The sequence below is a fragment of the Engraulis encrasicolus genome, chromosome 2, assembly GCF_034702125.1.
Source record: "Engraulis encrasicolus isolate BLACKSEA-1 chromosome 2, IST_EnEncr_1.0, whole genome shotgun sequence".
NCBI lineage: Eukaryota > Metazoa > Chordata > Actinopteri > Clupeiformes > Engraulidae > Engraulis > Engraulis encrasicolus.
The window spans coordinates 5809040-5836774 of NC_085858.1; the positions used below are offsets into that span (position 1 = coordinate 5809040).

Sequence of the window (27735 nt, forward strand, 5' to 3'; positions counted from 1 at the left end):
GTGCAAGCAGTTGTGTAAAGAAAAAGAAAAAAACCTGACACATTTCTTATTTATTATTTTCAGGGAGTGATATCATGTTCATAAAGTTCCCTCATTAGGCTTGCAATGCCACTTCCATTGATGTATTTACATAGCCTGTAATAGCCTCAGATGGTGGGTTGGGGGTAGGGGTGGTCCTGGATTTATTTGAGAAGGGATGTGGTCCTCCTCTTGAAAACCTTTAAGAACACTGTTCTAGTGTTTCCTTCATAGACATACACATGTACTGTGTAAACCTATATACTGTACTATAAATACACGTTTTCCTACACTTTGAAAAGGGCGTTTCAGAAATGGCATTGAATGCATTAGGGTGTGTTAAGGTGTTTTAACATTCCATTTGTTTAATTCACACTCTGTAGGGGACATGCTGTGAAACAAGCAGTGCCATAAAACAATATGGGAAGGCCCTGCCTTGGCCAACCGGTAGGGCACTCGCCTGCCATACGGCTGGCCCGGGTTCGATTCCTGGCCTGGGTCCTTTGCCGACCCCTCCCCGTATCTCTCCCAATTCGCTTCCTGTCCACCTCTCACACTGTCCCATCAAATAAAGTCGAAAAAGACCCCCCCCCCCCCCCCCCCCCCCCCCCCCCCCCCCCCAAAAAAAAAATAAAAAATAAAAAAAATCTGAAGTGCATGTTGTACAGAGCAAAACCACGTCAGGGCTGGACAGGTCATCTGGCACACAGGGCTGGACAGGCTGACAGTCCTCAGTGGCCAATACTTTTGTTGCTGTCGTTTTCATGGGGATTGACCCACAATTTAGAGGGGGAGAAACAGTGGATTCAGCCAGTCAAGATATGGTATGACAGTGGCTTGTGTATGTGTGAGGGGCCGGTCTATGCAAAAAAATGCCCGGGAACATTTTTGATTCCCAGTCCAGCCCTGCACCACATGCATATAGTAGTATCATCCAGTGCTTATCCACTGTCAGCATGAGAAGGCCACACTCATTCAGATAAGTCTACTAATCAAAACACTAGTCAGCACATCCAAGGGCGCATACAAACGATGTAATCATGGCTGTAGCAATTACGCTGTCAACTTCACATTCATACACCAGCCTGCGTCAGTCAGTCCGGCTAATCTCTATGCAAATCCACCAGCTTGCGTATCAATGCAACAGTCAATAGATGTCTGGTCCGTAATGGGGGTCAGTTTGATATGGCCAGTATCAAGGCTTTAAAACTGTCCTATCACATCTCTGGCCTTGTTTGACAAAGACAGCGTGTACTGCTTGTTAAACAACATGCTCACTGTGTGAGGATGTCTCTGTGCATATGCGTTAAGAAAATGATTCACTACAAGGTCAAGCAGCAGTTTTGACCCCTGTTTCACTGTGTGTGTGTGTGTGTGTGTGTGTGTGCGTGCGTGCGTGCGTGCGTGTGTGTGTGTGTGTGTGTGTGTGTGTGTGTGTGTGTGTGTGTGTGTGTGTGCGCGCGTGCGTGTGTACGTGCATGCGTGCGTGTGTACGTGCGTGCGTGCGTGTGTGTGTGTTTGTGTGTGTGTGTAATTTTGCAGCAAAATGTGAAGCTTTACTAACCACTGACAAAAAAATGTCAAATTCACCAGCCATTAAGCAGTTAAACTTTTAAATGTGTGCAGATTGCATGGTGGTTGATCTCAATTTCCATCCCCGGACTGCATCCATGAATAATTACAATCTATGCTTTTGTTTTTTTGTCATGTCTGGCTATGTGACAGACTTCTTGGTGGAGCGTGACAATGATTTCTGCGTGTGTGAATCTCCCTGCAACATGACACGCTACAGCAAGGAGCTGTCCTTCGTCAAGATCCCAAGCAAGGCCTCAGCTAAATATCTGGCTAAGAAGTACAACAAATCAGAGGAGTACATAGCGTGAGTATGACCTTTGTGTAATTCTCATGTCATGTGTGCACTTTGTCCCAGCGTCTACAGCCCATTGCAAGGACATGAATAAAGCAAAGTACATGGTCTTTAGGTCTTAATAGAAACAGACTCACCATATTGAGAGCCAGTGTTGCCAGATTGGGCGGGTGCCCACCCAATTGGGCTACTTTGGATGAGCGTCTGCGGGTAAAAATCAGAAAAATTGGCCATTTGGCGGTTTTTCCAGCCGTTTTGGGCCCATAGAAGTCAATGTAATTTGTTGAATTTGGGCGGAATTTAGCGCATTTTGGCGGTTTTTGAGAAGCTTTTGGGCGGGATTTGGTCAGACACATCTGGCAACACTGTTGAGAGCACATAGTGATATGCAAAACCTGAGGAAGGAGTAAGGTCATGTGATAAACATAATGTGGCTATCGGCTGTCATGCAAAGGCGTAATTACTTCAAGCTTATGCATTCCGCGTTGTGGTGCACTTGCATGTTAAGTTGTGCTCTTCTACATCACCACAGAGAAGCATTTTTGCTAAAAGCTAATGTGCTGAGCTGTGCCCTGACCAAAACCATCCCTAACCCCAACGGATCAGTAAAGCAACGTTTCTGCTTCTTAACTTTAGCCAAGAACAGCGAAACAAGCAAGCAAAATGGCGATGGCCCAGACCAAAACCACCCCTAACCCTAACCTGTGACAGAGCGTTGTAGAGTTAACATGCAAAGTCGTAGTGCAGACACGCGATAGACGGTTCAAGTCGACGTGTTATCCAAATGCTTTGGCTAATTCCATGTTGCTTAGAGAGTCATAATGTGGATGTATTTTTTTATTTTTGTTGAAGTGTCCCATGATTTTGAATTCTTCTCTTCCCCCTTCAGGGATAACATACTGGTGCTCGATATCTTCTTTGAGGCATTGAACTATGAGACCATTGAGCAGAAGAAAGCTTACGAGGTGGCCGGATTGCTTGGTGCGTCAAGTTATGTTTAACACATTTGAACATACTTCTGCATTATTTATATCGATGTAATGTATAAGTTAAACATTCAATCGAAAACAATCGAAAAAGTAAAACTCCAGATCGACACAAAAGCCTCCAAAAATTACAAGTTTAGATGTTACGGCCCAACATATTGCAAAAAGAAAATGAATATCTATAACAAACATGAATGGAGTGTATCGTCTCCTCTTCCACTCTTCTCCACTCTGCCTCTTCTGTCTTGTACGCTCACCTACATGACTCATACTGTACATTAGCATGGTATAAATACTTCAATGCTATTGTTAGCCACGGCGTATTCAGACATTACTGGGGCCTCATTATCTCTCCTCTCATTATGCGATTGTACAGTACAGACATTTTTCACTACCGTGTCAGAACATTTTCGTAATAGTAGTAGAATTGTTTTAGCAAGGTGGTAGAGGAGCCTGTTCGGCAACCAGAATGTTGCAGGTTTGAGCCCTGCTCTGCCTGACCCCATCAATGTGTCCTTGAGCAAAAGACTTAACCCAAAATGTCTCCTGCTGGCAGAGTGGTGAATGGGAGAATGTGAGGCATACGATGTAAAGCACGTTGAGTGCTCACAGAAGTGGAAAGGTGCTATATAAATGCAGTGTGTTTGAAGGGTTCAGATGCAAAACTTTCTAAGTGCCTTTGAGATGAGTTTACAAAAATGTTTTATGTCTTACAGTAACTTGATAACATTTAAGTGGCTTGTTGATTGAGATGGTAAAATATACAAACTGTATTTCAAAATTATTTTTATTTATTTTTTTACAGATTTTTGTAATGACTAGTTGATGGTTTTGCTAGAGATAGTAAGATTCTATATTCTCTTCTTGTATTCTGTTTTTGCATCTGAACTCTTCATTTATGTTGCATTATTGATAACGGGAGGGAGAAGCTGCTTGTGATGATGTGTTGTCACGGTTTGTTGTAGGTGATATTGGAGGGCAGATGGGGCTCTTCATCGGTGCCAGTATCCTGACCATTCTAGAGCTGTTTGACTACCTATATGAGGTAAGAGTCCAGCGGCACAGCCTTTGGGAAGTTGATTTACTCTCTCAAAGGTTGTGAACTTGGATGATTGAAAGTGGGTCAAAGTTTACTTCACCCCTATACATAGGTTTCTTGTATACAAACATACCTGTCTGTGTGCACGACTGAGGATCCCTCTGCAACCTCTGATTGTTTGGAAACTGCTGTATGGAGCTATTTTAAGGTCATAAATCTTACAGCTCCACAAAACGCATTTCAAATGTGTAAGCTGCACCTTGTACTTGCAGGGTTATTTTCACATCTGTACATTTGTTTTGTAACTGTGTGTTTTTTTTTTGCACATGTGTGTGGGGGGAAACGTATGTGTAAAATATTAAAATGTATGTGTAGAAATGTTTTGAAGTTGTGGCAAGAGAAGTGCGTACGACTTGTGCCATGCTTTACCAACTTCTTCCTGTTCGGAGCTGCGAGCACACGGCTGTGAAACTTTTTTCACAGATGTAGGCCTACGAATTTTGAGCCGGTTTTCACGTGGGGGTGGGGTCAGAGCTATAGAGAAAGAGTTGTCCTGAAGCCGTTGACGGCCGCGGACGAGCATGGCTGCTCTACATCCGGGGTTTCGCCGTCACTTCATTTTGCTCAAAGGGTCCTGTGCAGCAACGGGGACGCCATTGAGTGTCGTTGGCGTGTCGACCACTTCCCAGGTAAGTTGATATAATAGGGAGATTAATCAAAGTTGTCTGTCTGTGTCAGCGTAAGCTATCACAAGTACAGTCTCTGAGGATGTAATTTTTCCAGTTTGGGTAATATAAAATCACAATGGTAATGTGAAAACCCGTTAATTGTGTGGTAGCGTTTTCAGCACGGCGCTTGGTTCAACTTTGGATTTTGACGTGTTCGCAAAACATCAATGCTACCTTTCAATCTATATTTTAAACGATGACATGTCACATATGTCGCATATTTTATAAGATACCGTCCTGTTGTCTTCTGTCAATATCCATACAGTCGTTATGTTTGATTTCAGAGCTATTTGCTTACGGTCATTTATAGCTAATGTTTCTAAGCTAGCTGAAGGCTAATGTCAACAAAGTTATACTAGTTGATGCACGGAGATCTTTTGTGCTAACTAATTAGATCCAGTAATGGACTACGAGGCATTCAAATGCTGATGTTCATGGCTTCAGGTATTACTTAAGTAGAATTTGGGATTTTTGTGCCATTGAGTGTCTATTGTGTCGTGTGTCGACACAGGCTATCACAAGTACAGTCTCCGAGGATGTTTGTTGTTTTTGGGTAGTATACAATGGTGATGTTACCTGCTCATTTGTTATGCTGACATTAAGCTTACATTACTCGTGTATCTTTACGATAGCTAGATTCACAATGAACTGCGAGGCATTGAAATGCTGATGTTCATTTTGTCATGTTTTTCTGTTCGAATCTAGATTCTATAGCTATTTTAAAGCAGATGGTGTGCTGAAGCTGTGAGCTCGTGATGATCAGGGTAAATTGCTGTTTATACATACCTGGGTATTTTGACAAAAGAACATTTTTTCTTCTCTATGTTTACCAAATATTTTTGTTCACATCACAGGCAAATACGCATAAATATGCAGTTGAGAGCTGTCATAAATACGTTAAGCCTGTGCGCCGTAAGTGGAAGTCTGCGTTTATATACAAACGCTAACCGGAGATTTTAAAGAGTTTTTTTTGGAACTTCATTTATAGAAGGAAAACCTTCGTTTGTGAACGAAAGGCACAACCGAAGGGGAAGGTCTTAATATATTTAAATACCCGGGTATGTATGAACAGCACCTGATTAGAGTGTGGTTCATATTATTTTCGGTCAGATATTAGTGTGTGACATTACCAAAGAACTGCAAGAATTATTTTTTGTGTACTTGTGTATTAACTACAATCAGTAAAATCATAACCTGGTAGCCTATTCGTCAACGTTTCAACATTGCAGTGTTAATATTTCAGTCGTTGACAGTTTATGATTAATGCTTGCCTTTCTGTTTTAAAGCTTTCTGTTGGTCTTCCCACCCACCAGCAAACTGAAAACCTGCTGGAGCAATCCTGGCGTATTTCCCAATAAGCTGTAGACTTGTGATTCAAGCTGGAAGACACAAACCACTCATATGACCAAAAGGTAAGGTTACTAGGGTTTTTTATCAAAGGGGAAAACGCAGGCACAGTGCCCTCATGCCAGACATAATTTCTCCACAACATTCTAATTATTGCAAACACATCAACTGTAAAGTGTTTTGGAGACAAGAGAATATATGTAGTTAATTGAAATTCACAATCAGCAATACAATGATAGATTTCGACAATTGTACTAAACTCAAAATGTAGGGATGTGGTGGGTGCAGTAGTATATCATTTTTTGCACTACCATAATTTCATAATTTCACTGATATTAACAATATTTTTGAATTGTAAGTTCAACTGTCTGTCAAACATTTTATTCAAGTTTTACAACTTCATAGAACTTAATAATAATAATAATAATAATAATAATTGTATTTGTATAACACTGTTTCATACAAGGCATGTAACTCAAAGTGCTTAACAAAATGGGAAAAAAAACTTCATTGTTAGAGATGGATTTAAAAGGAGAGGTATAGAGGAGAGGCAGAAAGTAATGTCATCGTTAACTTTAGTTAACAATTTTAAGTAATGTCATTGTTATCTTGGTTAACAATATGATCTACCATAAAAGACACATTTGATTCAGTTTGGTTATATGTTGGTGGAGACCGCTACAGCAGGCTGGTGCAGGAGGTGGTGTTGGTGGAGACCGCTACAGCAGACTGGTGCAGGAGGTGGTGTTGGTGGAGACCGCTACAGCAGACTGGTGCAGGAGGTGCAGACTGGTGGTATTGGTGGAGACCGCTACAGCAGGCAGGTGCAGGAGGTGCAGGAGGTGGTGTTGGTGGAGACCGCTACAGCAGGCTGGTACAGGAGGTGCAGGAGGTGGTGTTGGCCGCTACAGCAGGCTGGTGCAGGAGGTGCAGACCGGTGGTGTTGGTGGAGACCGCTACAGCTGGCTGGTGCAGGAGGTGAAGGAGGTGGTGTTGGTGGAGAACGCTACAGCTGGCTGGTGCAGCCTGGTGGTGTTGGTGGAGACCGCTACAGCTAGCTGGCTGGTGCAGGAGGTGAAGGAGGTGGTGTTGGCCGCTACAGCAGACTGGTGCAGACTGGTGGTGTTGGTGTTGGTGGAGACCACTACAGCAGGCTGGTGCGGGTGATGTTGACGTTTCCCTCCAAAAGAGTAACTGCAATGATATTACAGTATTACGGTATTGACACTTCAATATTTTTTACATGACAATGAAGGCCATAAAATGGCCTACAAAAAACAAACCGAACTCGTTTTTTTGGGGGGGTATAATCTGATATAATTACCGTAAAAGGACGCTCTCGCTCAATGAAATGTGCAGACCGGTGGTGTTGGTGGAGACCGCTACAGCAGGCTGGTGCAGGAGGTGGTGTTGGTGTTGGTGGAGACCGCTACAGCAGGCTGGTGCAGGAGGTGCAGGAGGTGGTGTTGGTGGAGGCGCTACAGCAGGCTGGTGCAGGAGGTGAAGGAGTGGTGTTGGTGGAGGCCGCTACAGCAGGCTGGTTGCAGGAGGTGAAGGAGGTGGTGTTGGTGGAGACCGCTACAGCAGGCAGGTGCCAGGAGGTGCAGACTGGTGGTATTGGTGGAGACCACTACAGCAGGCTGGTACAGGAGGTGCAGGAGGTGGTGTTGGTGGTTTTGCCCACAGAATCTCTCGCTCACCCTTTTTCCCCCCTTACCATTCTTTGTTAACCCCAGAGATGGTTATGTGTGAATATCCCAGCCAGATCAGTCTTTTCTGAAATATTCAAATCAATCCCTTTCAGCACCAACACCCATGCCATGTATTTAAATAAATCTCTCTCTCTTTTTTTCTCCTGTCTCCTCCACTCTGGTCATAGGTTGATGCTTTCAATGCATTGGAAGTTCCAGCATGTTTCCAGTTCCAGTGAATTCCAATTCTTCATGCATTATTGATTTCACGAACCACACACACACACACACACGCACACACACACACACACACCACACACACACACACACACACGTCTCTGTCATGCACACAGACATGCCGTTTTATTCATAGTTATTTTGTTTGGGTTGTTTAATGTTTCTATACCAATATATAACTATTATTATTTGGAGTAATTTTTCTTTCAAATAAAAGATTGAACCATTCAAGCACAGGTTGTACAGCTGTGGGTTATTTACTTCATGTTCATTGCATCATGTTCATGTTCATTTTGCATCCTGCATTGAGTGGTTGGCAGTCTGATGATGACTAGCATCATAAAGGCCGAAATTAACAGTAATGTTATATTACTGTAGGCCTACAACTGGGACATGCTGTGTTTATATATATATATGCGTGTGTGTTTTTATTTTTTTATGTATTGGAAGTATTTTATCCATTAAAATATCCTACTGTAAATCTGCTGAATCCAAAACAAATAGACATTATCAAGGGCTACGGACAATTAGCATCTCAATGGTAAGTAATGGAGCTTCCTAGCTAAGATGACGTTTCCCTCCAAAAGTGTAACTGCAATGATATTACAGTATTACGGTATTGACACTACAATATTTTTACATGACAATGAAGGCCATAAAATGGCCTACAAAAAACAAACCGAACTCGTTTTTTGGGGGGGGTATAATCTGATATAATTACCGTAAAAGGACGCTCTCGCTCAATGAAATATATTGACAGCTCCCGGTGTATAGGACCCTTCTGCGGTGGGCGTAGACTACGCAAACCACGTGACCACTCGTCGGCAAAGATCAAAGGATGATCCAACTCTTTCTCTACGGCTCTGGGTGGGGTCATATGGCGAGAGCCAATCAAAACATCTCTTACTGCCAACCAATCAGGCTTCGCCAGGACTGACTGAAAACAACGTGGATCTAACCACAGCACAGCCAGGCAGCAGAAGGACGCAATTTCTCTTTCTTGTGAAGACCGATATGGAGGAGTCACACACAATCAGGTGCGAAGTTTGCCGAAAGGTTTGCCCCCTCTGTCCCTTTATGAAGTCCAGTATTGGCAACATAATTATCTGTGGCTTACTAGTGCTTTTAGCTTCTTTGGCATCGTGTCTGTTGCACACATACCCAGCAACAGGGTCCTGACGCCTCCTGTGTGCGTCCAAGCACCTTTAAACTGTATGCTTGGAAAGTAGTTAGCCTATGTTGCATTAGGTAGTTTTCAAACAAGCTCCAATCTTTTGAAACCGGACTAGTCATAGAAGAGACCCCTAGACGTCATTGATACTGACATGGGGGGAGGCTACAATTGCTTCAGCTAGCACTTCCATAGATAATTGCATGTATTGCATTGCCGAGTTGGTCAAGCCATGGGCCCTACCAATGTCATGCAGCTTCTGGAAGGAACCACTGTTAAACAAGAACAACAACAAAAAAACCCAATGTTCAGTAGCCTACTCAGTAGCCTATGGCAATGGAATTCACGTCATGGCTTGTGGCAAATTGCACAGCCTAGTTTGCTGCTCCATGCTCAGCCAACATTTTAATTTCTAATTTTCAATAGCAAGCTTGTTCAATACATTTTGTAGCCTAGGCCTACAGCAGGGGTGGGGAACCTGTGTCTGTTTTATCCAGCCCCCGACATGAGTTTAATGTTATGCCGCTTCACATGAAATATAAGATATAACACATTTTGTAAAGGACTCTTACCAATTACGTTTGCAATAGAGTTCAGTTATATATAAGGGGCGGGCTTAGAGAGGGGTCGGGGGAAATCCTGGTTCGTGTTAATAATGAGGCCCTTGGAGGACTTCAACAGCCCTTTGAATGAAAAAAAAGTTCCCCTCCCCTGCTATATAGTGACTGCAGTTCATCAAACAGTGCGCTCAGGGGTGAAATAGTGTCAATCCTCTAACTACAACACATTCCCCTCCCCCACGAATGTGTTTATAGAGGACCATGAAAACAATGGGGGGAAAAAATCAGAGCCAATTGATGAACCTCTGCTTTTTTCTTTAACACCATGAACTCTGTTTTTTGGACGACCCACCTTAGCTCCAGTCCACGTTGTTCTTGGGTTGGACGTATCAGTCAAAACTTACAGATAATGTTATCCTACTGCTACTATACAATGTATAGCATTCAAAGAGGGGAAACCGTGAGACCTTTAACAAATGGCTCGTGTTGAGTTAAAACAAAACAAAACAAAACAAAACAAAAAATAAGGAGCAAACACTCAATGTTTAATTTCAACTTGTATGACATTCAAATAGGGAAAAGTCCTTTGCGTAAGAATGTTTAACAGAATGAATTGTTTTTAAAACAAAATGCAAGGAGTCACAACTCAAGCTATCATTCATTCATTCAATCATTTAAAAATAAAATGTATACATACTGTTGCATAAAATTGTGATTTGAAAAGTCATGTTATTAAAAATAAATGCAAGGCAAGGCATCTTGAACATTTGCACATGTTGCATTATTAAGGCACACAATAACTTGACATTTTGTGTTGATTTAGAGGAGAGTAGCCAGCGCTAGTTCTGCTAGTAAGATTCGAATGCCACATGTCATTTTGCAGAGCCAATCAGCAACCACCACTTCCCTTTATAGTGACATGTCTAACTCTTGCTGTTGCAGGTTCGGGTGGTTAAAAATTTGCTCCTCCATCCCCACCACCACCAGGTTGGTCCAGTCTACCTGTCTGCGGGGTTAAAGGTCCGCTTCCTGCTGCACAGCTACATCAGGCTCTACTGGCGCAAGAAGACCCGGGCTGATGATTGGACCTACACCAAAGACTGTCTACCTTCTGTTAAATGCATAGTCAATTATCTTCTCATTAAATCGCATTTAACTAATTCCTCTCTCTCTGAGTCTTAAGGGCTGAAATATACTTACTTCCTATTTTATTCACCAAAGTCACCAATCCCTTGTGATACTATAGTAGGGTGTAAATGTGCTACTTATAATTTGAAAAATGAAAAAAGGTCGCACCATGCATAGGTTTCTTTATTACAATGAGGAAGGCAGAACGCCGAAACGTCTGTGTAATAAAGAAACCTATTCATGATGCAACCTTTTCTAATTTTTCAGTTTTACAATATTTTGGTCAGCACCCTTTAAAAAAAAGAAAAATTGTTGGGTGAAGCCTGCTCCAACCTTTATGAACTTTACTTATAATTTGGCCTGCTCTGATTTGTATTTTTCTCTTGTTACTCTGAAGTGTTAAGACACCTATTGATAGTACGTGGTCAGAAGTAGTAACTTAAACACACACACAAACCAGATACTTCAAAAACATTGAGACAACACCATGGGAAAGGATGTGGGGGATGCCATGTTGTCCCTTGTTATAAGTAGTTAAATCTTGCACTGTGGTCGACCGGGAGTATGCATGAGGCACAGCAGACTTGTAGTTTGTGCAGTTCCACCAATTCAGTGATGCAGCTGGAGAGCTGGTTGGTCCAAAACCTGGAGAACAGAATAAGATTTTAGTAAGTTATGTGTATCACAATAACTTCAATATTCCAGTAGATCAGTTGTTTCTGAAATACCCCAACCAAGACCCTCTGGTACCAACAGCCATGTCATGTTGAAAGTAATTTAAATATTTTTTCTTCCCCATTCTGATGCTCGGTTTGAACTCAGGTGATCTCAACTATGTGTACTTGCCTAAATTCACAGAGTTGCCACCATGTCATTGGCAGATCCGAAATTTCTGTCAATGAACAGTTAGAAATATATAAAATATAAAAGTTTTAATATAGAACTTAGTTTTATGTTGTCTGTTAAACAGATTGCATTAAACATAGTCTGTGCATATTGTGGAGATATATTTTGTGTTTATTGAAGTATTTTTCAAAGTGTTACTTTTCAAAAGGGCTTTGGCATTAACATGTATCGATGAGTTATGAGGAATATACAATGCTCAGCAATAATGAGCAAACAGCTTGACAATTTCGATGGGTGAGGACAAAGACAATGAAGGTGTATGGAGAAGCTTACCACTGATGTGTTCACTGCCTTGCCATAGCTCAGCTTGGAGGTCAGCACGGTCATTCAACAGCAACTGAAAGTGGGGGAGAGATTACATTACATTACATTTACTGACGCTTTTAACCAAAGCAACTGACAGTTAAAGGTTAGGTTGAGAAATATAGTTTAGACAACTTCCACTGTGCTCCGTTAAGGTTAAGGTCAGGACAGTTTATATCAGCTGTATGTAGCCCCTTAATGCGCGCCGTACCTCCAGAGGCACGCTGTAATAGTCATTGAAATGTAACTACCATAGCACTACAATACCATGACACAACACAGGCCCTTTAGTAATGCACCACGACTTGGTCATTACCATACTGGTAACAACAAATGTATAAAGCCGCGTCTTAAGGGGTTAAAAACAGACGATCACTTCTGCCCGCTGTCTTTCCCAAGACGCTTTTGGCAATTACAGATAACTTGTGATCGGTTGTCTTGAGATTTGTTTGTGCACACGAGTCTGTGTACAGAAGTGTAGACCACGTACATCCTTTCGTTTTCACTTAAAAATCAAATGAAAGTGAATGGGCATAACATAACTGCAGGATAGCACAATATCTAGAATATGTATAGGTCACTGTCACACAGATGAAAGTACTCTTATTGCCATATTCTTGGGCAAGTAGGCTTAAAGGACCAGTTCAGTCAATTTCAATATGCTGTTGTATTGCTCACGCTACCCTTGACTTGTCAGTACTCGGTGATGCCACGAGATATGATTATTATCCGGGATGAGCTTTTCTAATGGGGGCAGCGTTTGTTTACATTTAAAAAAATGTTTTTTGCATAAGACTACTCCAAACATTTCCCCGAAAGGTACCGCTGTTTGCTAGTTGTCTGCTGATGTTGTATAACCTTTCGGATGTTTTTGGGTGTTGGGAATAAATAAAAATGTTTTTTTGACATGTAAACAAAGCACTGCCCCCATTACAATGACCAAGATTTCGGAAGAAGAAAAAAAACCCTCAGGTACTGACAAGTCCAAGGTAGTGTGAGCATTACAACTGCATGTTAAAAAAAATTGACTGAACTGGTCCTTTAAACGTGCTGTGCTATGTTAATGGCAATAATTAATTTTATTTTGCTGAGCATTTGGTTAATTTCAATAGAATACTTTGGCACCACTTCTGATAACAGCAGATTAGTCTATGGTTTCTATGTCAAATGTGTTCTTATTTGGAATGCATTGTGCACACTGCTTCCCTACTAACAATTTTTAGTTCTACGAAGGTTCCTGGAACACAAGCCCTTGGTTCCAGTTTAGTTCTGGGTACGACCCCAGAGAGTCATTTTTGGTTATTTTTCCATTCTCACTTGGTTGGCAGGAAAGTTTAATTTTCGTTCCTAGAATGTTACATGTGTAGTTCCCATTCCGTTCCCTTATTGTTCTCTCACCGTCACTTTATTCCTGTTCATGTCATGTTTGTTCCCTTGACGTTCCCATATGGTTCCCGTAACCTTGTTGGTTGCATATTTGGTTCCTTAGACATGCTCCTGATGTTCCCCCAACCTTGTTTATTATTGTGAATGTGTTTTGGTCCTGCCCCACTATCTCTCACCATAGTTGAGGTACCCTGATCATGGTACTTAAGCACCTCCCATCCTCCACCATCACTGAAACACCCTGCGCCTGGCATCAGTTTGGCACACTGCTGGCTTGAAATGATGAGTAAAATTGCTTAAAATTGTCTATATTTCATATATCAGTCTATGCCGTACTGTACCACAATGTGAGAGAAATATCAGCTGAGCACGTACAAACACAATCTAGTGGGGATTAATACCAAAAGTTTTCCTTAATTAAGTTTAAAGATAACCATACCATCTACATCAAGTGCACAATGGCGCAAGCAATGTAACATGTGCTGTTACTGACTAGCTCACAAAGCAAGGCACAAGATGTAGCTAACAAATGCCATAAGCCAAAAGCGCTATTAGCTTGCTTGCAAAGCAGTTAAACAAGCGCTATGCTGTGCCATGCTGACCGGCAGGCAGGCAGGCAAATAACTAAAGCACTCCGACAGTCCAGGTTTATATACAGGCTCAAGAGTACCATGTGACCAGATTGATTAGGAGTTTTTCAGGTGCAAGCAATTGAATCATGATATACCAGCCCTAAGTAATTAGGTTTGGCCAGGCTCTGATGGACAGATTGGTTGTGAAGGGCCTGCTTGTTACCGGCAAAGGTGTAACAAGTTCTCAAGTTATTTCTTTCACTCACCATATCTTTTGTGTGATGTTGTGTGCACAGCCAAACCTTAGATCAACCCAACCAAGTTGAGTTAAATGAATGAAATGGAATTTAAAAAATAAAATAGATTGTGTACATGATTAAATCTGGAGGAAATACTGTTACTAATATGTAGACTTATATGATTTAATCGGGTGGACACTCATCATTGCTTATGCTCTGAACAACACAGTATAAACAAAGTTGGGGGAACATCAGGAGCACGTCTAGGGAACCAGACGTGACCAGACCTATAATGTAACCATCAAGGTTATGGGAACCATATGGGAACGATGAGGGAACAAACATGAAAAGCAATAAAGGTACGGTGAGAGAACGGCGAGGGAATGGAATGGGAACCACACATATATCGTTCTGGGAACTTAAATTAAACTTTCCTGGCAACCCAGTGAGAACCAAAATAGAACCAAATATTACGTATCCGAAACGTATCCAGAACCGAACCGGAACCAATGCCTGCTTGGTTTTTACTGTAACCAAAGGGAACGTTTCTAAGTGGTAAATTTTGGTTTGGTAATAACCCCAACCTTTAGAGAACCAAAAGTCAAACGTTCTCTTTACGTTCTGTGTTACTAGGGTTATAGCCGCCCGTAACGTGCTTCTACAGGGAAGGAAAGGCAACTTGCAGTCTGTTTAGAACATGTAGAGTAAGAATAATAGTGATGATCAGGACAAGATACAGTGGATTGAATTGCTTTACTTTATCTGACTCCCTTTACACGAATGGGATGGCTAAATAGGCTATACATTTACTGAGGTCCCTACAAATGCTATAGAACTAGAATTAGAGGTGGCTGCATTCACACACGATTGTGAAAAATATGTTTCTAAATGTTATTCGTGTAATAGAGTGAAGGTGGTGGGTTCACCCAAGAACCCGTGCAGGGTTTAAACCAATAAATGATCCAAGGACAAGTGATTTGAAGTCAGGTATAAAAATATTTGTTTTATTTTTTCTTCAATAAATATTCAGAAAAAAAAGTAAATGAAAGAAAAACAAAATAATAAAGCTGAGGCTGTATGGGTAGCAGGCTAGTACATATGCAGTGGGCCCCACTACTACACTACCCTAGGTGACCCCCCAAACCCGATATGGTATATAGTGAAGACACTGCACTCAATTGAGAGCCACGCGGCTCAGTAATCCACAGCAAACTGTGATACACACATAAAGGTGCTGACACACGAATGGACCCTTCCTAGAGGTATGCTTGAAAAAGTGGACATAAACAGTGACTGCTACCCAGAGCCTCAGTTAAAAAGAACGATAACAAAAGAAAATGTAGGCCACTTGGCCACAAAAACGGTTAAAACACAATTGGCTTGGAGTACTAATTGCATATAAACGGAGAGGGGAGAAAGCGGCACAAACACTCAGGGATAGCGACGCTGGTGCCGCTGAAACAAGCCAAACATACACATTAGTAAAACACAAATTGTTCCCCTCTAACCATCACATAGTGATATAGCCTTTTGCTATTACCATACACATTTTTAAAACATTTCTCAATCATGAGTATTTATTTAATAAACATTAAAACGTTACAATAAACATACCAATTTGGTAAGGCAAGAGGGCGACCTGTAGTACGATCAAAAGTAGGATACCTGTTAAGGTGAACTCAGAGGTAGGCCTACACTCTGGTGGATGAACGGCGCAGTAACTCCAATCACGCAAACCCCTCTCCTGTTTTTAAATATAAGCATGCAGAACATGAGCATCGGTGATACACCATCACAAATCACACTCGACAAACCGCACAGGGCTAGGGACAGCAAAACACTGGTAGCTACCTGGTATGTTGGCGTCCTAGCGTGATACTCCTTCGACGGCTTGTTGACTGTACTGGGCCAAGCATGCGAACGCTTTCCCTGCTATTAAATGCAGACATAGGCTAGTTGTAAACAATTGCTATGATGTTACATCAAAGCCGATAAATCAGTACAGCGTAAATTCAATGAAGTGATAGCTACCTGATGCCGTTTCGTTTGTTTCCTCGGTGGCGTGATACTCCACGCTGGACCGTGGGTATGGGCGGAATGCCAAGTGAGTACGCTTTCGCTTAGTTCTAGCTCGGAGCTCGCGCTACGACTGACCCAGTGACTCAGGGATTAAAGTTGGTTCCCAGCAGCGAGAGTGATTACCTTACGTTGGAGTTAGCCTTAAGCTACAAACGGAGCAACTCTCACCTGCTCTGTATGAAAAGGGTTTCGAGTGATTTTCCTAATCCATTTATCCCCTCCCTTGTCGTGTCCCAAGACACCGGCTTCCGGTTTTAGGAATCACGGTTTCAGATTAATGTCAGTGCTCCCTCCACTGGGAGGGAGTGTGTGTGTGTGTGTGTGTGTGTGTGTGTGTGTGTGTGCATAGGCGTGGATAGAAGGACTGACACTACACCCGGTCACATTCGGAACCCATAACTAAACACAAACACATAGTTGTGAAGTTAATGAACGTATATTGCCATCACGTGTATTACTTACCTGCTGCTTATGTTACGGCTTCGTCTTATGGCTCTGTGTTGTGTTGTTGTAACAGAGCATGTCCACACAGGAGCTGCACCATCATCAACATTTACTGGGTACACAGAAAACATACAGCAGTCATTTTCTGGGGATGAATGTTTCTGTTGTCAGGGAGTTTACAAATACATATAACTTGATATGATGAATAAGTTATTTGCGGAAAGTTGTGGCCACTGAGGGGTAACGGTAAGAATGCACACTTGAAGATGTTCAAGTGGTTCTTGGGGATTTATTATAATAAAAAATCAGTAATTACATGTAATCTATATGCATGTGTGTGGTTTCATGAAAGTGAAACAGAAATGACATAAAGGAAGAATGACTCCTAAATACTGAATGTGAAATTAGCATGGATCCAAGTATGGTGTACGGGCGACGGTATATTGGTTATCGTGACACCCCTACATACCAGTAGTCGCTCGGGGTTGTCGGGCAGCTGCTGCTCCTGGTAGTAATCTGTGTAGTGCGCGGTCAGAAGGTCGTCCGACACCGCCATGCAGCCACCTGCCGTGTTGCGGCCAAAGGTCATCAGGGCCTGTCGTCAAGGGAAACGATTGGCGGGGGATGAGCATGATAGGGCAATGCTATATTCAGTCAAACATAACCACATGCACGATAGGACCCTCCGTACTCGGCAAGGGGTGGGTGATTAACATGAGCTGAAACTTTAAAGAGGTAATTTGTCCAGACCATCTTACAGGAGGTAAAACTCGCAGTGAAGTTTACCCGACATACTCAGCTATCTTTACCGGACTGGCAATAATATTCCTATGAGTTCAACTACAAACTGTCGCTCTCGTCACGCTAATTGCCTCTAGCCTCGCTTTTGTCTCAATACAACTTCGACTCAATACAAAGCCAATTACTTCCATTGCTCGCCTTGCTTATGTTGCAATTTTGAAAATTTTAGTTGAACAAAAAGCATTGATAGTCCTACACAAGCTGAAAACCCCCATGTTTTAAGGCACAATACATGAATTGCTTGTCATTCTGAAGTTATGAGGAGGAAATGATCACAGTATGTAATTACATGTTATTGGTTCAGCAATTCACTTTGACTACAGCTTTGAAATTAGGTGTTAGGCAACAAAGTGTGCCTCTGTGGCAACATCAGCAGACTTGGAGAGGTCAAAAAAGCTCACAGTGTCATGGTGTACAGTATGGTTATCCGGTACGGTACAGTGTTTTTTTTTCAAGCTGTAATGATTATTGTCAGCACTTTTTAACGTGGCTGATTACCGGTTATCGTGACACCCCTTGTAGAATCAGATTGTCGTAGGCAGGGTTCACGTTAGCCGGCTGTGGCCGGACATTGGCCGTTTTGCATCATGAATGACCAGCAAAATAAAATGTGACCGGCCAAAATGTCAGACAAAAAAAGGACTAAAATTAATCAGTAAATAATATTAGCTCATTTTAAACACTGAATGTTACACAAAACACCAGTGATATGAAACTGAACAAAGACGAAAATAGTTATGAATAGCCTATGTAAATGAACGTGTAATAGTCTAAACAGCACGCAATAGTGTTGCTTGCGCTCTCGTCCCCCACGGCGTTCTCCCCAATCAAGTTGCTTCCCTTTCACTTGACTCACACAGCTGGCTGATGTCAAGGAACAATTCAGGTTTTTTTTTTGTATTTTAACAGTAAACACAAAGGGCATTGCGCTTGCAAAACCAAAGAGAGCGCGCTTTTGCTCCCCATGCATACAAGCAGCTGGCTCTTTAACACCAGCCAACTGGCCCAATGCTAATGAATTTTAAGTTTTGCTGGTAGAAAAGACCAATTTACTAGCCACTTTGACCCATTAGGGCGTGTGTGTTTGGCTATATGATGGAAGGTCCGTTAGATATTCTAAATGTCCGGTATTCTGCAATGCAGCCAGCCACTTGTCCGGCCAGTAAGAATTCTAGCGTGATCTAGCGTCAATCACATCTCACCATGGCTGAAGTGCCCTTGAGCAAGGCACCTAACTTCACATTGCTCCAGGGTTTGTAACATTTTCCTGGACAAAAATGTCTGCCAATAGTGATACAGTATAATGGAATGCAATAATACACACTGTCCCTACCTTCAGAAACAGCGTGTCATCCGCATCCATGGCCTCCTCTATGGTGCTGATGGCGTTCATTAGGGAGGCCATGTCACCAGACAGTTTGTCCACGGTGTCCTTCATCTTGCGGCTTTTCTGGTCCTCCTACTCCTTCAGGACAATCACATAGGAACTGGTGGATCTTCTCAAACTCCGCTTTCACCAGACGCTCCGCGTGCTAGGACTGCTTCTGCTCACACAAGACACATGATTTTACACAATCATCTTAGTAGTTGACATATTCATATACTTGTGACTTCACAAATACTGGGAATACTTGTGCATGTAGTGTACAATGGCAATGTAACAAAGCCTTTAAAAAATACCTTACTAGAAAGTTTCTCATGCACACCAGAAACGTCGTGCCTACCAGAAACTACAATCTCAGGTGCGCAGGGGAAAGTGACGCGCACGTGTGAACCAGAACATTTTCAGGCGGGCATAAGAACATTTCTGGTGTGCACGAGAAACCCTATGTTTATTTGTTTTAACTCATTCATGTCAGTAGAATGTATAACTTAATGCATGATTTGACGCTGTGTCTTTCCATTACAAAGAACCTAACTCTCTCATCATTTAAACCCCTCAGCTTATCCTTGAAGGACCTCAGTAAAAAAAAACCCACGCATCATCATCATGAGAAAACATACAGTGATACAGTGTAGACTCAAAACTGAAGCGCTGTCTTGGAAATGGTCAACATTGAGAAGACGACAGCCGTACACTTTGATGTCTTCCTGATATTTCATTAAAACCAACCAGCTTTAACGTGAAGGCAGATGGTTCAAAATTATAATGTTCATAAGTATATATAAAAAAACATTCTCTCTCTCTCTCTCTCTCTCTCTCTCATTACGGTCCTCCGCGGCCTCCTTAGTGGAGCAGGTGACATGATCTTCGTGCTCCTCTCTCACACACTGCTCACACACCAGTTCCTGGTCCTGGTGCAGAACAGCAGTATCCTCTCACTGTTCACATCGCGCCCAAGCGCAGGGGTTGAGAGCTGCGGACACTCACATCACAGATGCCTTGTGTCTTGTGTGTGTTAACAAAGTGCAAAAAAGGAGTGATGACATGGAGGTCCACTATAGTATATATTTTTGGTACTGCTGGTGCACCATGCGCAAACACAAAAAAGTAAATTCGAGTCATTCAGTTCGAGAGCAACACATCAAAATACTAGAAGTAGGCCTACTAGCATCTACTCCGCCTCGGCCAGGTTTCAGCAGCGAATGGGGCAATCTTGTATTCAGAGCTGCCCCCTCAGAACACTTTCTCGGCCTACACACGAATGGACACGCTATAAAATGTGTATATATCATCCAACTTAATCAGTTATGCACCTGGCAAGTTGACAAGTCCTGACAACATATTCTTGAAATGTGTTGGTCTGCATGTGACACCACCGCAGTAGGCATAATGCCTGATTTGCTAACCCATAAGCAAATCAGGAGAAAAGCAAGAACTAATATAGACAACTATGCTGCCCTCGGTCTGCGTTACTGGTGCAGAACTAGACAGCTAGCGAACAGTTCAAGAGAAGGCAAGCTGAAGTGTAACTGTGTCCTTTTATTTTCTTTCTTTCATTTCCTTACTGACTTTTCTCTTGCACTTTCACTTTGTACACTTGCACTTCCAATCTCAATACATCTCGTAACACTTCTCTTTACTGTAAAACTGTTAACAGAAAACGAAATAAACATACAACAGTTTCACTTACTTCAACATTTGCACGACACACAAATCTACAAGCAACCCAGCGATCTATTTTCAGTCAACACAACGTGGCCTAGCTTAGCTAAGTAGAATCTGACTAGCCAAACTTTACAGGAAAGTGAACATCACTTCTTGAGGCAAATATATAGAAATATACATCAAAATATCTATGCAATTTCGTTACAAACAACATCCATCACAAAATGATTACTTACAGACTAATATTGTCCAAGGCTCAAGTGTGAAAATATATAAATTGCGGGAGAGATGAAGTCTGTGTCTTAACGACAGAAAACACTTGAAAACACTGGAAACTAACCAGGAAGTAGATTTGCGCTGAAGGCGCAGTACCGCGAGAAAGTCCACTAGGTAGCGGTATTCACCATAAGATTTATGTGGGAGAAACTAAACTCGGGCATGGAATTAAATGGAAGGCAACAATTTTGGAACAAGAACATTGGAAACACGGTCTTTTCCGGACATCAGCTACTCTTAAATTTTCTGAAGGGACAGGTTGATGTAGCAATGGTGCGTGCCCACAGACGTGCACTAGCACTACAACATTATCAAACCCAAGTGTTTGATGATCACATATCGTCATGACTCACCTACATTGATGGAGGTTGCAAAGATGACAAATAACTTTCCTCCTGGCAAACTAACCACGTCATTTAATCCTTTCGATTGATAATGGTTGGCATTGTTGTATGGTCTTTCGCGCTAATGTTTGAACTCCCTCAGGTCAATCAAAATAATCAAACAGCTTTTGTGAATGGTTTGGAGACCAATTGACTTACACAACGGGAGACAATGTGAGGAAGTACAAAACCTCACGGGTAGGTTATTCCATTTTCCCGAACAGACCACAAAAAACAGAGACAAAAAAACTCCGGGAAAACTTGGACGTGCGGCAACACCGCTCAGAGAAATATGCATTTAGCCTGACTTAATAGCTAGATACCAAATGCCCCATTACAAGTTCAGAATAGCCAACCAAAACGGCAAGGTTTCCCCTCATAATCGACTAAATAATGATAAGAAAACATCCATTATACACATATATTAACGCATTATGAATACAAGTAGGCTGATACAATAATAACCATCCAGATAAAACAGCTGCAGATAAAACAGTAACACACTTTGGGGTAAACAAAATAGGCCTGCCTACCTACCTCTGCGATTGAAATTACACAACTTTTAAACAACTCCTGCCAAATAATACACCGTAGCCTAACACATGCAGACATCAAATAATTAAGTTTACTCACGTTTCTTCGCACACAAGACACAAAATTAGAGATAAGAATACCCATCTGTCTGGTTCTAACACTAGCTAACATTAAATGGCTACCTAGCTAACAAATAAGGTATCCGTCATCGAAGCTAGCTAACACACAGAGAACATATTGAATGACAGCGATCATACAACCCAAGTTAAGAAGAACTCGTGGATACTAGAGTTAGTTATTAGTCTAGTTCTACTAAAATGTCAACCTGGCACCTTAGTCAGACCATTGAGAGTGCGAATCAGACCCTGTCTGAGAGTGAAGAATCTTTCTTCTCTGGCTCAACAGCCACGCTAGCAGAGATTCTAGGAATACGGTAGTTAGGACTACGTTGTGTTATCTCTCTGGCGCTAGCATTTCAAGCTAGGCGGATCCGATCGATTAGCTATCTCGTTCTATGCTAGCGGGCTGACAAGCATCGTACTCTCATACAATGATATTGATACATGAACGATCCAAATACAAATTAGTACACACCGGGGTACACAGAAAACATACAGCCGTCATTTGCTGGGGGGGGGATTGCCTCTGTCTGGCTATATCGAAAAGGCTTCATGCTAATGTGTACAACAACCCATCAAGTAGACCTAGTCACCTGCATCATGAATAGCGGCCTACTAGCTCTACCTCTCTGCTACTACTAGAGCTACAGAAATTGGAGACACAATCTGAGCACAAACAACGTACAGGTACAAACGAAGTGCAGTTCGGTCTCACTAATAAAAAAAAAACAATAAACCACTCACCTTTGTCTGCGTCATCCACAACCTGTTGGTGCTCCGTCGGAATCGTCAGCCTGCAGAAACCTAATAACTAGCACTCCAAGTTATATTTATGTATCGGTAGTTATTACAGCTCCGTCGTTAGAGTTGCATTATTACTGGACTGTGTCGTGTAAACGCACGAGTGAGTGAGCCTGTTCTCGCTGCACACACAGAGGCCTTGATCCCGCTGTCAAGCCATGCCTCTGATTGGTCCCATGGAAAGCGATAACTTGCCAATAAGCGGTGATTTGATTGGCTTCCACCCTCTGACCCCACCCCCCATCAAAAGAGGGCCAAAATTCGTAGACTTGTAAAAGCGATCCACACTTGTGTGCTTGCTGCTCCGAGCAGGAAGAGGTTCGCACAGCATGGCAAAACAGATTCACATTTGTACACACTCCTACTGCCACACAACTACAAAACATTTATACAGGTACGTTTTATATTTTAGGAGATGCAAAATATGTGTGCAGATCTACAAAATTAACCTGCAGATGCAAGATGTTTTTCCGCTTATACATTGTATCTGGCACGTATGTGAAATTATTCTGCACATCTGAATTGTATTTCTGCAGATACAATCTTTTAGGCCTTGTTCTAGTTCCATACTGCTGTCACTCAAAGAAATGTGCTCACGTGATTGGCTGCTTCTTATCTTTACGTAGTAACCTCTCCTCACAGTGCAAATGTTTTTAAACGTGAAATCTATACTTTTGCATACATACATCACCAAATATTGCATTTGTTGCCCCTTAAAAGCCTCTCCAAAATCAAACTGTGTGGTTACTTTTGCTCTGCATGTCTATGTACATATGAGGTAATAGAGTAGTTGACACTGGGGTGGTAGACTAGCATGAAGCAGGCCAAAGTTGACTTCTGTTTTATACTTCTGCATTACGTCACCTTGCATGATATTTTTAACTTCTCCAAAAACGAGTTGACTTGTCCGTGTGTGCATACATTTGTGTGTGTGTGTGTGTGTGTGTGTGTGTGTGTGTGTGTGTGTGTGTGTGTGTGCGTGTGCATGTGTGCATATTCTTCTTCCTCAGGTCATCAAATACAGGTTGTGCCGATGTTCTGACCGCAAGGACTCTCACGGCACCGGAAGCACGCAGGGAGCTGTGCTTCGATTGGATGATGTCAAATGTCACATGACCCATTACCCATAGCTGGCTGCGACTCATCAGTAGAGCTCTTTCCTCATTGGCTCCTTCTTCACTCCAGAACCAGGAAGCACCACAAGACCCTCACGATTAAAAGCTTTGGAGGATGCCAAGGACCAAATTTTGACACATTCCTGTTTAAGGTCGTATTTGTGTATAGGTTTGTCTGTTCTGTGCTGAGTAGATGGTTTCATGGAAGACCTGACAGTGAGAAAACTCACACGTTAAGACGAGGACATTTTCTGGGTTAATGAATGTCATACAATTTACTTTCAAAACATGATCCAACACCAAAAACCTGCACTATGCAAGAGTGTGTCCTCAGTTTCTCTTAAAACTCTGCTCATCTTTGAAAAGTGAAAATTATGACGCATTGAGTGTTTTTAAAACGAGATCCAGGACAAGGACCGACACTTCTCAATGCAGAGGAGCATCAACACATAACAAAATTCACACTTAATGATAGTCGACCCATATCTTCTGATTTCCGTACAAAGCTAGACTTGTATTTGAAAGAACTCCTCTGGCTTGAAGATAAAGCCTTGAAGGCCAGACTAGCTGCCTCCAGTCCCGTGTGTATTAGGAGATAGAGGAAGGCACACTGAGGCCTCATGTTGCCTCCATGCCTGTACGGGTCCCAACTCAGAGCTTTGCCAGCTGGAGCAAAGGTCAAGAAAAAGGATCACTTTCCAGGGTGTTGACCCCATTCGCTTTAGAGAGAGAGAGCTCGTTTGTTTGGTTGAGATGCATGGTCGGCTTTGCGTGTGTACAGTATGGCTGCTGTGTGTGTGTGTGTGTCTCCGTCTGGCTGTCTGTATGTGTACGTGTAGACTTTTGTTTTTGTAAATGCCACCGTAATATGTGTTTCAGCTCTTGTGGATGCTTGCGTTTGTGATCAGAAATAGTTTTTTTTTTCCTAATACAGTCATGTAAATCAAGGACTGTCGTAAGAGTATGGCATTCACTGCTGATCTGCATGGAATCTGGAGGTGATGTTTGTCAAAATGTTTTGTCAGCATGTTTGTCTGTGTGTGTGTGATTGGAAAAGGTTTCTGTTCTGTCTGTCCCTGTATGTGTGTGTATGGATAAGATCAGAGAGGGCACCTATGGCTTGAGAGAATAAAATAATAAAAGTATTTCCTGCATCATGTAGGATCCACTATTCACTTCTCACTTAAGGCCTCCGCACACCAGTTTCGACAGCATTGTGGGCACTTCCGAATCTGGCAATTTTGTTTGCCTCCACACACTGGCAGTGCATTGTATACTACAAACAGCATAACCTACTGTACAATGGATCGACAATGGAATTTACAAGTAGGTCTGGCAAAATATACTTGTGTTGTATAATCAACTGCTCCTCGTCATGAGGGTGTATTGAAAACAATGAAATTGAATGTTGTCAGAGCAGTACTCCACACTAGAGGATGACATTTTTCGGGAATTCCCGTGGGTCCCGCGGGTCTTGCGGGATTCCCGCGGGATGGGAGTCAAAATTTTAAAGATGAACGGGAGCGGGCAGGTATGGGAATGAAGATGAATGGGAGCGGGCAGGAGTGGGAAACATTCTTTTCAGGAGTGGACGGGATGGGATTTGTTTCTTTTACTCCAGTCCAGGATGGGACGGGATGGGATTTTTTTTCTGGGACCGGGATGGGACGGGAGTGAAAATCTACTCCCGTGTCATGCTCTACTCCACACTTTGCCAGAGCTGATGTGCAGAGGTCTTGAATGACTGAAGATTGGACTTAGCTATGGAATGATCAGGGAGGTGCTGGATTAAGAGTGTGCCTGTGTTTGGCCACAAGTACTGCATTTGCACGTTTATGACATTTTGTCCTGGCTCTCAACTTGGCATTTGGTATTTCCTTTAGTAGCAAGGCATTTTATTTGAACAACAACAACAAAAACACTTAATGTGGAGCTAAAATCCAATTTTGTGATTAAGGAGACATATTATAATGATAAAGCTATTTGAAAAGTGAACATACTGAGTATTTGAGATGACTTAAGCTTCCCCTTTGTTTTTAAGTGACACAGTGTATTATTCTAGTACAGTAGAATGCTATATGAGAATGCTATTTTTGTTGTCAAAATGTATTTTCTAATTCCATATTTCTCCTCTCACCCGTGTCATAATCTGCAGGGTTTTACGCTGAAGAGTAAACCTAATCTAACACACTTGCCCACATAATAATTAGTTTGTGAGTGTATGCTCTGGTCTGGCAGTATAGATTTCGAAACCTGTACAGGGCCATCTATAGTGAGTGAGGGGCGATTCCCCTTCCAACCTGAAGAGGAAAACTACTTGGTGTTGCTTTAAAATACAAAGGCCTTTTCATTTGTAGGTGCATGGAAACACTATGACCTCTAAGATGGAATGAAAAGTAAAGCTTTCCTTCCCATGGCCTAGCTAAGTTGACCAGCATAGGTGTACATAATAGAAGGAGGCCCTAATGATTGGATCGTTTCAGGGGTCCTACTATCTCTGTCTGTGCAGGGTTGTGTAGCACTATGGCTTTAATACGAATTGTCATAATAATCAGTCCCTCCCATGAATCCTGGGGTTTCCACAGATGTGACCAGTGCCTAACTTGGGCACTGAGGTTGTGAACGTACGGTGCATTTCATGTGCCATGGCCAGAGAACTTGTTGTCTAGGAGCTAATGCCTGGAAGATACCCCCCCCCCCCCACACACACACACACATATCTATTCTACAGTGGACAAAGCAACTTCCTCTCCCCCCTTCCCATGACTGTTCAAGGTGTCACTTGAGCCCAGTGTTACGTCCTGTTACTGTCTGAGGTAGCAGGAAACCATCCTATACCACCTCCTGACTCCCCACCACAAACACACAGCCCCAACCCCCCTACCTGCCCATCCTTGGTGAGCCGCATCACTAATGGGACTACCACATGTCGTACAGTATGTGTGCTATCTGACTCTTAGACTGAGGGTTTAAATGTGGCCTTTACTGGCCTTATCATCCTAGGCCTTAAAATATGTTTTATTCTTCTTCTTAGGCAGTATAACTGCCGTGGTTTGTAGATGTATTCTTTAGTTGATGCTTGATGTATCTGTTCTTGATCACGTTTACCGTAGCCATTCGGGCCCGAGCAGAGGAGCCTCACGCCACTTGATTTTGTAATTATTTTTCTTTCTTACAAGCACAATGATACAGTAGCAACAACAGTGATATTGACATTGTTTATACTCTTGTTTGGAAGGATGTGATGGGTATTGATTTACATTTAGTTGTTTTTTTTGTTACATGGTTGTCGTGACTATGGTTACTACTTAAATATGTTTTCAGCGTTTTTTCTTTTTTCTTTTCTTTTTTTACATAATAGTTTGGTTTGTTGAGATGTTTTATTCATATGATGTGCTGAAATTAAAAGTGATTATTTCTGTTATCTTGTTTGGCAAACTTCATTATTTACACACGCACACGCACGCACGCACACACACACACACACACACACACACACACACACACACACACACACACACACACACACACACACACACACATGCTTGCACATTTCCCACCTTTTCCGGAGAAAAGTGCCAGTTGCCTACTGAGTCATTGATCCAATCATATAGCAAACAAATGCTGCTCATTCACAGTTGAAAACTGTATAAAGAAATAGCTGTCAGAAATAGCTGCCTCGAGGCGTCGCCACAATGGCTGCCAATGGAGGAACTTATAGAGAACTTCTTTGAATGGGATCTCCACAGCTGCAAGTACTGTATGTGAACCAGTCACGTGTGAAGCAATATAGCCTGCGAGTTTTAGTCAAGACCATCTGGTCTTCCCAATCTGTTTACTGCTTGACTTGATCCGAGCATTTACCATTTGCACAACAACTCTCCCGTCACACCAGCATTTGTTTTCTTCTCTTTCGTACAGTGGGTGTATGGGGTCCCTTCAGTCTTCAGTCCTCC

General features: G+C 42.3%; 1 protein-coding gene and 2 long non-coding RNA genes across 3 annotated transcripts in view; 2 read left to right on the forward strand and 1 right to left on the reverse strand.

The window, feature by feature from the left end:
* Positions 1–24025, forward strand: part of asic1a (acid-sensing (proton-gated) ion channel 1a) — a 73126-nt gene extending 49101 nt beyond the window's left edge. The window contains exons 7-10 of the mRNA XM_063212722.1: positions 1744–1897; positions 2775–2866; positions 3837–3916; positions 23675–24025. Of these exons, the coding sequence (XP_063068792.1) occupies positions 1744–1897; positions 2775–2866; positions 3837–3916; positions 23675–23794 (446 nt within the window). The 3' untranslated portion in view covers positions 23795–24025. The remainder of the gene's footprint in view (positions 1–1743; positions 1898–2774; positions 2867–3836; positions 3917–23674) is intronic.
* LOC134460259 (uncharacterized) lies at positions 8791–10804 on the forward strand. The gene is made up of 2 exons (XR_010037036.1): positions 8791–8950; positions 10587–10804. It is a non-coding gene; the product is annotated as an uncharacterized LOC134460259 (long non-coding RNA).
* On the reverse strand, positions 11266–13123 carry LOC134460264 (uncharacterized). The gene is made up of 2 exons (XR_010037037.1): positions 11952–13123; positions 11266–11417 (listed from the first exon to the last, which is right to left on the reverse strand). It is a non-coding gene; the product is annotated as an uncharacterized LOC134460264 (long non-coding RNA).
* Positions 24026–27735: the final 3710 nt, after the last annotated feature.